Source organism: Phascolarctos cinereus, unplaced genomic scaffold (assembly GCF_003287225.1).
Source record: "Phascolarctos cinereus isolate Bilbo 61053 unplaced genomic scaffold, phaCin_HiC Scaffold_4;HRSCAF=312, whole genome shotgun sequence".
In the NCBI taxonomy this organism is placed as follows: Eukaryota; Metazoa; Chordata; class Mammalia; order Diprotodontia; family Phascolarctidae; genus Phascolarctos; species Phascolarctos cinereus.
In genome coordinates this window covers 56,883,942-56,895,310 of record NW_027555847.1, presented here as the reverse complement: position 1 = coordinate 56,895,310, position 11,369 = coordinate 56,883,942, and the positions used below count along the sequence as shown (strand labels likewise).

Here is an 11,369-nt window from a genome sequence, read left to right as displayed (position 1 = left end):
TCAGAGCTATATCTTTTGTATAGTCTTCCATGATGGCTCCAGCTTAGTCTATTCTTTCCACTCAAATATCTTTTTTTTTAAAGGCTATTTTAATTATTTAGTTTTGGTAGTTGTGTTGTTCAACCCACACAAAGGAGGAATAGGAAACATTTGCTACCCAGTCATCTTAAGGGAAATTTATCTTGATCTCTCCTTTACTTTTATCACTTCTAATCTTACAGAACAGAACCATGGAGTGTCTACATTCACTGTCCTCTCTCTTGGGTTCATGGATACCTACTTACTCTCTGGGTTGATTTGTTCACTCTAACATCTCACACCGTCAGTTCTAAATTCTCGGAGAAGGACCACTACCATATGGTTATATTCAGATTCTCTCATGGTGCTAGGAGCAATCCTATTGAGGGGAAATATATTTCTTCTACTCACAGGTCTAGTTTTTGTGCCCCCATCAATGGGTTTCTATTTGCCCAGCCAGCCTTTCACAATGACACTTTTAGGTCTCAAAAAAAAAGACAAAAGAAATCATAACATTATAGGTTATATATACAAGTAAATAAATAAATAATAAATATATCACAATCCACACATAATTTGAGATCACCCTCTCCCACCAATACACTTAGTATCCCTAGTGGGAGAATAGGCACACACTTAAAGAAACTTGTCGAGGAGATATATGAATAAGGAAAACCTTCGTGGTCAGAGTGTTTTACAACTCTAGAATTATAAATTCCAATGTTCTCTTTCTGTCATGGGAGCTATGCATAAAAGTTCTGTGATGAGTATAGCTTCTGTGTTGAATAGATACTTCAACTGCTAAGCTAAGTTGACTAATACCTCACTGACTATAACATGTCACCCAAATGATTTGCTCTACTGGGTGACTTCTCTGATTCTCTACTTCCAATATATTCCTCTAATCAACTAACTCTTCAGAAGCAACTGTAATATCCATCACTTAAAGATTCAAACTTAGCTGCTGCACTTATGAATTCTGTCTTTTCAACTTTTCTTCTCTCTGCCTTTTTCTTTGTCTCTGTCTCTCTGTCTGTATCTCTTTGTTTCTCTGCCTCTGTCTGTCTCTGTCTGTCTGTCTGTCTGTCTCTCTGTCTCTCTGTTTCTGGCTCTGGCTCTGTCTCTGTGTGGCTCTCTCTGTCTCTGTCTGTCTGTCCGTCTCCTTTTATAACTTCTTGGGTCCTCACTATGAGTACTCCCTCAGAACAACTCACCTTAGCATATGACTAATAATAAAATTCTCATCTGTCTATAGGAAAAATTACATTTAACTACAAATCATACAATAATTTTGATGCCCATATCTTCCCAGTTTATTACAATTTTTCACATTCAAACCTCAGTGGATGTTTCAGAATCCTATGACTCAACCCCCAGCTGAAGTCTCTCAGAGTAATAATTTTTCTTAAAACCCAGAGAAAGCTAAACTCGGCAACAAACTTAAAGGGACAGTGAATTACACCTGAATTAAGGTTATCTGTGTACATGTCAGAGTATGCCCCTTTCTTCTGCAGAACAATATAACTTCCTTGAGGGCAGGCACTGATTTGTTTTGTCTCATATTCTCCTTACCTATCACAGTGCCTTGCACTTCATAGATACTTGATAAATTTGTTAAATTGAATTAGGAAGCAGGGCATCTAGGTGGTACAGTGAATAGACCTCTAGCCTTCTAGTCAGGAGGACCTGAGTTCAAATCCAGCCTGAGACATTTGACACTTACTAGCTGTGTGACCCTGGGCAAGTCACTCAACCCTGATTGCCTCAGCAAAAAAAAAAAAAATTATACAACAAATTGAATTAGGAAGCAATGTGGTATAGAGGTTAAGGTGATGACTTGGAGTCAGGAAGATCTGAGTACAAATCTATCCTCAGACATTAACTAGCTATATAACCTGGGCAAGTCACTTGACCTCTATCTGTCTCAGTTTCCTCAACGATAAAATGGGATGATAAAAGCACCCACTTCCCAGGTTGTTGTAAGGATAAAATGATATAATATTTGAAAAGTGCTTAACACAGTGCCTGGCACATAGTAGGTGCTTAATAAATGCTTACTTCCTTACTTTCCTTTTTTAGGGTTTCAGTGGATCTGTGATCTTATCAATGTGGGTATCAATGCCTATCGCAAGCAATCTACACATTTGATTCTCCACAGAGGATATTTCATTCTAAAGGACTTCCTCTATGGGTACTTTCTGAGAACAACCCACCTTAGCATATGATTAATAATAAAATTCACATAGCTAGTAAATGTCTAAGGTTGTATTTGAACTCAAGTTTTCCTGACTCTAAGCCCAATACAGCCTAAATTCACCTCCCCTGTCCCCCAACTATTTCAAAGAAAAGGAAACTGAAACTCAGAGAAGTCAGGAGATTTGCCCAAGGTTGTACAGATTCTTGATTTTCTGGTGGGTTAATTATTCATTCCATTGTCAATACAGCATAAACTCAAGAAGTTATCGATGTAAAAATAAAGCAAAAGTCAAAGAAGGCCCAAGTACATATCTGGGAGACAGTATGATGCAGGCCTGAGTTTGAATTCTCTGACACATCCTGGTTGTGTAAGACAGTGGATAAAAACAGCACCTACCTCCCAGGTTTGTTTTAAGGATAAAATGAGGTAATAATTGTAAAGCACTTAGCACAATGCCTGGCATACAGTAAGTGCTTTATAAATGTTAGCTATTATTATTATTATCATCTATAAAATGAAGGAGTTAGAGATGATGGCTTCTATAGTGACTTCTAACTTTAAATCTGTTACCCCAAGGTTATCTGAGATATAGTGAATTTAATTAAGGACAAAATTTATAGTGTAATATTTACCTCAGTCATTTGAAAGGAAAAAAGGGGAATAGCACTCTTAAATAAACATAAGCAAAGATTACATGAGTTCAAGCATTGTTCCTATTACCCAGGCCACTGATTAATTCTGTGACCTTGGGCAAGTTATGTTTCCTTATCTATAAAATCAGAATGATTGATTTCTAAAATCCTTTCCAAATCCCAAGCCTCCAGGAATTTCCTATTGCATCTTCTTATCTTCCTTCCAGGCTCAGGTCATGGGAAGCCTTCCTCAATCCCTCATACTATTTTTTCCCCATACTGTTAATGCTCTCTCCTTAATTGTTGAAGGAACTGAGCATGTTTAGCTTGCAGAGGTAAAGACCAAGGGGCGGGAGTGGAGGTAGGGATGGTAGCTGTAGCCATGCATCTAAAGAGTTGTTTTGGGAAGGAGGCATTGGACTTTCTTTGCTTGACCTCAGAGGGCAAAAGCAAGAACATAGGGTGAAAGCTGAAAAGATATTTAGGCTGAGTATGAGGAAAGACTTCCTCACATTTTGAGCTGTCCAAAAGTGAAATGGGCCACTTCAAGAAGCCTTTGGTTAACCTCTCTTTGGGGGTCTTCAGCCAGAGGCTGGATGACCATTTGTCAGGTAAGTTATACTAGGTATTCCTTTCATGTATGGTTGGGACTAGGTGACCTGAAGTCCCTTCCATTTCTCAAATTCCGTGATTCTATGAAATCGCCTTGCATATATGGATCTGTAGATATACAGTAGATATAGCAGTTGCTATAGAATACACAGTAGATATAGCAGTGCTATAGAATGTAAGATCCCTGAGGGCAGGCTTTTTGTATATGCATGTGGTTGGGGTTCTGGGTTTTGGGGGGTTTTTTGGCCCAGATTGCCTCTCAGGTCCCTGTCAACTTTCATATTCTGTGGGCCTCCATTTTTGTCTCTGCAAGATGAAGGTATTGGACTAGAATGGCTCCTAATGCCCCTGCCAGCTGTAAGATTCTGAGATTCAGTAGAAGTGCAATCACAAAGTTATAAGGCTCATCCAGATACAACTTTTATTAGTATTATGAGGCTTCCAAAGGGACTGGTGTGAATGTACAAGTCACACTTCCACTTTATATTAAAATGTTCATATATACAAACACATACAAACCCATAGCCAACATCACTATACCACAAGAGAGCTTTGCCTAGAAAAGTAGCTTTTCCACTTTCATTTAATTTTGTTTTTTTCAACCAAGGAAGGGTTTTATGTGATTGGAACACATTAGCAAACTGTCAGGGGATACCCATATAGGGGACAGAACAGGGGAACAAACACAAGGACAGACCTGCAGGTCACATCCTGTGGGGAAACAGAGGGACAGAAGAGTGTCTTTGGCCAGGGAAGAAGTCTCTGCTCAGGGGGAAAGGAAGACAATGACCGAATCACTGAGGTTTCTCAGGGAGCTCCATAGTGACCTGTTAATTTTTTCCTTCACCCAATGTGCCTGAGTTTGGGGACTGGCTCCTCCTCTCTGCCCCATTCCCCTGCCTAAACTTTGCCCACTGCCTGCTGTTCGTCGTTCCATCCCTGCCTTGCTTATACTCAAAGGGGGATGTGGAGATTCTGTGAGTCACTAAGGGGGCAACCTGGGTAGATGCAGGGAAGGAGGGAGGGCAACGGGGGATTGTAAATGGGCCAGTTCCTGCTTTTGACCCTTTCATAGCATCTATCTTGATTAAGAGAGGCAGAGACAGATTATGCCTACCTTCTTGGCCATCACCCCTTCCTGAGAATCTTACCCTTGCCAGAAATGAACTGGCCCAAATCTAATGGAACTCAGGAAACAGGAGGCAGAAACATCTCAGCTACCAGCAGGTAGACTGGGCTGGACTGGGCTGGACTGAGACCTAGGGAAAGGCTTTGGCCTATTGGACTACATTGAGAGGCTTGAACACGTCACCTTTCCAGCTTGGGTCAGGCCCATCTGCCCCCTTTCCACATCCTTTCCTGCCTTATAGGATCCAGTCCACTGACACATAGGGGCAAAGGATCCCTTACTGCTTTCTATTCAGGCCTTTACCCCCTAATCCAAGAGATGCTAAGGATGAGCTAAAATAACCCGGGGGACCTTAGAAAGAGGCTTGGGGAAGCAGGACTTTCAGTAATAGGGGGTAGAATCCACCTCAACCCCCCACCTCCATTCTCCATCCCCTTGCCCTTAGGGAACTGGCACCTAGGGGTCAGGGATATTCTGGCCATGTATTAGCAGGGGATCGAGAAGACTAAGTGAAAGGGGAAAAAAACAGCCCGTGGGTATTGTTCACAGCACACTCAGAAATCACCTGCAGAGGCTTAACCCTTTTCTCTTCAGACTGGCTGGGCTTTAGTCCTCTTCCACCTCAGCTCCTTCTCCTCCCCAGAGTGACCTCCTCCCAGGGTGCTGCCTCTTCTCAGGCCCTGGGCCCCTGCTGAGGTCACCCAGGAGCTCTAGTAAGAGGCCGCAGTGGGAGGACCTCCGGGGACCACAGAGGAAGGCAGGGCCTTGGCTGTCAGGGCGCAGGTTCCGTTTGCCTGGGTGCTGCCGTTTGGAGACATCCCCCTCGCTGTCCTTGACCCAGGAGGCCCTCCGGCCTGGATGCTGCCTCTTCTGCCGCTTGCCCTCAGCCTCCCAGGCCTCCTCCTCACGCTTGCCTGGGTGCTGGCGTTTGTGGACCTCCATGGCGGCCCCTCCATCCCCCACTTCCTCCTCCTCTGCCTCGTCTTCTTCCTCCCTTCTGCCTGGATGCTGCCTCTTCTCCAAGGCCTCTGAGAATCTCTTTCCAGGGTGTTGCCGTTTCACAAGCCAGTCTAGCTGGGGGGCCTGCAACTCTGGGAAGGGAAATGAGCAACCAAATGAAAACTCCCATCACCATGTTGTCCTCAACACCAGCCTTTTGTGACTGCCTATTAGATAAAATTACAGGGGGCATCCTATAACTGGCCCCTCCAATACCTCTCCTATTACCCATCATAATGCCTGAGGTTCCACCATTAGAGCTTCATTGTTTTGGGTTGTTTTCTCTGCCCATGAAATGAATGTGCCCTATAGTGTGAGTAATTGATCACACTAAGAAAAAGGGAAATGGGGCTACAAAACCTAGAATCTGTCTATGGCCTCACAATTTTGCCACATACCAGCTGGTTGCTTTACTGGTACCTTTGAGGTTGGAAGGGAAATTCAATCTGCTTCAATGTGGACCCAATGAATAATTTCTATGATGGGGGCAGAAAAGACAAAATGGAGGCTGTGGAATGGGCTGGGGCTGGGATTGGGATAGAAGCAGGGCATGCTGCAGCCAACTCCTACTGGCTCATGACAACCAATTTGTCAAATTGTTCAGTGTGAGCATTCAAACCTTGGAAATTAGCAAATGCTACAGATCTGGCCTTGTTAATTGTCTGGATTCAAGAAAGTGATGGAGAAAATATTGGTAATGCAAATTAAGCTTAAAAGTGTGTCATCTGTACATCTTTCTTTCCAGAGGGTTGATTGTTAAACATTTACCAGCCCACCGTAAGACACAAGGATCGCAGGTGCTGTCAGCCCTGATTGTCCCTTACAGACAGACTCATATGCACTCATCTGCCTAATGCACACTCAGGGACCCATATTCATACATATACACTCAGGTCCCTACACACATACACACGGCCAGATAACCTGCTTTCTCTCAGAAGCACGCTGTGTCAAAAGATCATAGATTCAGAGATGGAAGGAAACTTCAAGATCATCTCATCCAACCCCTTTGGATGAGGAAGGGGTTAATTGACTTGCCTAAAGTCACACAGATGAACCTAGACCCCGGGAGTTAAACCTAGGATTTTTGACTCCAAATCTAGCTCTCCTACTGTTCTACAAATGTCTCTTCAATCAAAGCACATTCATATGACTATCTTCACTCTTAGACATTGACTCATAGAGACATTCATGTATAAACACATGAACACGCTGTAAAACATACATAGTGATGGACAGCGACACACTCTCATACACACACTGTGTTCCCTAACTATAGTCTCAAAGATTAAGTAGGTTCAATTCACCCAATTATGCCAAGCCCAGGGCACTCAGAAATTACAGCAGAAACTCCTTGGTCAGCAGGCTTCTGGGGCAACAAAGAATTAGGCTGATTCTTTGGGGAAATCATTTCATAAAGCTGCCTCCACATTGTCGACTGCATGAAAAAGGTTGGATTGATAAATGATCTATTAAGTGTTTTTGACCCATATTCAGCAACCAAATGGTTTCAGCTGCATGACCCAAAAGAAGTGATTTAGCTGGAAATGACCCCCCCCCAAGAAGCTTCGAAAGGTCTCTAACCAGGTAAATGACTCCTCAAATAGCCCAGGGGAGAGAACATTAACCTGAATGACTAAAGGCACCTTGTTCCCTCCAGGGTTTTTGGCAAAAGACTTTCAGAGAGGCGTGCCAAGGGTAGGGGAAGAATCAGGAGTAAAGCATGGTGCAGGCTTTTGGGGAAGAATTAACAGTTAGTCTGTCTCTGATTTCACCAGCCTGTATCAGTCAACCAGCATTTATTATGTGCCAGGCACTTTACTAAGTGCTAGGGATATAAAGAAAGGCAAATACAGGGTCTTTCTTTGGGTGTGTGGGGGTGAGGTATCTCATAGGTAGCTGATACTGTCAGCTCTGCCCACCCCATACATACACTGAGACACGCAGACAAGCAGTGTATTCACAGATGCACACTAATGCACAAATGCAAATATACCTTCCCATGTAAACATGCATCCTCACTCATATGTGTGCCCATGCACAGCTCCCCTTCCCCTTGCTGAAAGGCGTATGGAGACAAGGACCAAAGTAAGCAGAGAAGGTATGGAACAGAGAGGCAGCCAGATGATAACAATGGACAGAGCGGTGGGCTTGGTATTTGGAATATCTAAATTCAAATCTGGCTTTAGACACCAGCTAACCCTGGGGCAAATCACTTAACCTCTCTGTAGCTGTTTCCTCATCTGTAAAATGGGGATAATAACAGCACTCACCTCACAGGGTAATTGTGATAATCAAATAATATTTGTAAAGTGTTCTGCAAACCTCAAAAGCAGTATGTAAATGCTATTATTGTTGTTATTAATGAGCAAGGGCCATTAGATTGTAGGGTGCCTGGAGCAGACGTTGGTGTAAAATCCCCCAAGTCAGGCAGCTAGATCTCTATCCCTACTCCCTCAGCTTTAGGCTAAAGGGATTGGTGTAGCTACAGCCTGTCTATTCCCACAGAATCCAAGCCTCGTAGACTCAGAGCCTCAAAGCCAACCAAAAAAGGCACCTCAACATTCCATGAATTCTAACTGCAAGTGGGGAGGAAGGAAGAGGTGAAGTACCAAAGACGAGAAATCTTCTGGCCCTTTCAGGCAGGGCTAATCCCTCTGTCCTCAGAAGGGGCCATGTCAAGGGTTGTGGGCAGTGTCACCACATATAGAGTCAATATTGGGATATGGGGGAAGAAGAAGAAAGAAAGGAACTCTAAGAGACTTTTGAAACATGGGCAAGGGAATTAGGGCATTGCTCCGACGTTCATTATTAACTAGTTCTGTGATTTTGCCTTCTCTAAGATTCATAGGATCATAGGATAACAGTCAAAGGATCATAAAGTCTTAGATCTAGAGCTGAATGGATCCAACTCCCTCATTTTACAGATGAAGAAATCGAGGATCCTAGAAGTTAAGTGACTTGACCAAGGATACAAAGGTGGTAGAACTCAAAGGTGGGATTTGAATAGGGATCAGAAATTCACCTGCAACTAGAAGAGTTATCTGACTCAACTCTCTCTTTTTACAAATGAAGAAGTTTACGTCTGCAGGGCAAAAGGGTTCAGTGAAATAACCCATAAAGTTCCTTCCAGCCCTGATATCCTATGAGTCTATGGTTTATTCGCAGATCTTAATAATTCGGTGGAAACCCGTTAAGCACTTCCCAGCCTTGAAGTTAGAGGAAGCTTAAGCACCACAACCCAGAGGACAAGTGTAGAGGGGGAGCGGACAGTAAGGTCAAGAATGAAATCCTTCAGTAGCATATGGCTGACCCAGCCCTCACTTTAACAGAATCCCACTATCCATTCCACCCCCTCCAAGCTTGAAAAGGCAAAAACCAAGTTTCAGGAAGGGCAGATGACCCATTCTCTTACCTGAGTTATTCTCCCCTTCCTCTTCTAGTTTTCGCAGGTTTGACTGGAGAAGGAGGTGCTCAGCCCTCTGCAAGATCTCTTCCAGGCGACCCCGCTCCTCACTGTCCACTTCTGCTGTAGCCGGCTGGCCGAGATTTACAGAGACACTGGACAGAGCCAGAGACAGGAGCAGTGGCAACAGCCACAGGTGGGTCATGGTGGCGCTGGAGCTATGCAGCGTTGCATGAGAAACAACAGGCAGGGAAGTAGGAGAGAGGCAGAGCAAGAACATGAGCATCCGCAAGACCAGACACCCACTGACTTCTGAACAGGAGGGAATAAATCCACATCCCGCACCAGGAAAAAAAATCTCTCTCTCTCTCTCTCTCTCTCTCTCTCTCTCTCTCTCTCTCTCTCTCTCTCTCTCTCTCTCTCTCTCTCTCTCTCTCTTTCTCCCTCTCTCCCTCTCTCTCTCCTTCTCTCTCCCTCTCTCTCTCCCTCCAAATTAAAAAGATTTACCACCTCCTCCAAGTCATTGTCTCTCTTCACCACATTCTGCACTCCCTCTCCTCTCCCATTCTTCCTTTTTTCCCTCTTTCCTTTTCTCCAGTTCTTGTCCCTGCCTTTTTTCTTTTTTCCTTTTCTCTTCCTCCTTCAGTCACTGTCCATCTTTCACTTTATTTCCTTCCCAGTCCCCCTATCTTCCCTCTCCCTCTTTCACCTTCTTATCCCTCTCTTTCTTTGTTCTATTCTCCTTCACTTTCCTCTCCCTCTCTCCCTCTACTTGTAAACATATGTAATAAAGATGTGATAGGTAAATTATATATACATACGAGAGAGAAACTGGACCTGTGATTTCATTGATATAGGGATCCCTAGATGAGGAACCTCCCTCTGTCAATGCAGGTCAGCACCTTCTCTGTAATTTAGAGAGTGCCCTAGATTACCAAAAGGTTAAATGATTTGCCCAGGTCTGTAGGTGACAGAGGCAGAATTTGAACTCAGATTTTCCTTGTTTTGAGGCCAGCTATATATCTACTACACCATGCCAACATTCATTTATATGTATATACAAATATATGCATATTAAAAGGCAGACAGAATCAGTTTGACTTTTCAATATTCACTCACTCTTCTCTGTATAGTTTATACATATACATGCATGAGCATATTGATAATTATTATAAGCATATGTATTCATCATAGAAACTTAGAGCTGAAATCTTACCATTGGAACCTTAGAGTTACATTAGATTGGGAGTCAGAAGACCTGGATTCAAATCTCTGCTCGGGGCAGCGAGGTGGCGCAGTGGATAAAGCACCGGCCCTGGATTCAGGAGGACCTGAGTTCAAATGTGGTCTCAGACACATAACACTTACTAGCTGTGTGACCCTGGGCAAGTCACTTAACCCCAATGCCTAATCAAAAAAAAATCAAATCTCTGCTCCACCATTTACTTTGGGTAAGGTCATTTCACATCTCTGGGCTTCTTTATCATTGGCAAAATGAGGGACTTGGACCATACAGCCTCTAAAGTCTCTTGTAAATCAGAGACTCGGTATTCCTAGAGATCTTAGAGTCAGAACCTTAGAGTTAGGATTTTAAACTCTAATATTCAAATGCTAAGATTTCATGACAAATATCTTGGGATATAACATAGGTACATTTATATAGACAGAGGTGAGAAATGAGCCTTATTGAAGCCCATTCATGATTGTACACTTACTCTGTATAAATACATATTTACACATTCTATACACAGATATGTAAAACTATGCATTATACATTTCTAGGTTTATGCTTAAGTGAGATAACCTATAGAGAAATGCTTTGAAAAGTATCAAATACTAAACAAATATAAGATTTCTTGGCTCTCATCAGTTTACACCTGCATTCCTGTGCCCAGATACATAGCTCACTTAAGCAAACATCCCATTTGCTTTGGGGGTAAGATTTTCTAATCTAACCTTTTCAGCTCCAGCCTCCAACTCCCACCATATCCTCCCAGCCTTACTCATTGTGATAAAAAAAAAAAAAAGAACCCTCCTATCTCCGGCTTCACTGAATTCAGAGAAAAAGCTTGAGAATTACCTGTATGATGCCGACTACTGGATTGCCTTCCCTCTAGGAGTGGGCCAGAGCTCCGGGACAGGGCTGGGTTTCTGGAGCTAGGGCTAGAGGAAGAGTAGCAGCAAACACGTGCAGTAACCAAGGGAGCTCCCTCCCAGCTGACAGTTCTGATGATGTGCTGCATGCCCTACTTATACTGAGTTGTCTGCAGGGCCTGATATGCAAATAGCTGGGAGTGAGGTCACTTCCCACCCCTCTCAACCCCCAACTCCTCCACCCACTTGGCCAGGCTTGATGTCATTGAAGTGGGGCTCAGA

General features: G+C 43.4%; 1 protein-coding gene across 1 annotated transcript; it reads right to left on the bottom strand.

The window, feature by feature from the left end:
* Nucleotides 1–5,050: 5,050 nt before the first annotated feature.
* On the bottom strand, nucleotides 5,051–9,199 carry TRH (thyrotropin releasing hormone). The gene is made up of 2 exons (XM_020980969.2): nucleotides 9,003–9,199; nucleotides 5,051–5,679 (listed from the first exon to the last, which is right to left on the bottom strand). Exons 1-2 carry the CDS (start codon nucleotides 9,196–9,198, stop codon nucleotides 5,195–5,197), a joined length of 681 nt encoding a protein of 226 aa, XP_020836628.1. The 5' UTR covers nucleotide 9,199; the 3' UTR covers nucleotides 5,051–5,194.
* Between the last annotated feature and the right edge of the window lie 2,170 nt (nucleotides 9,200–11,369).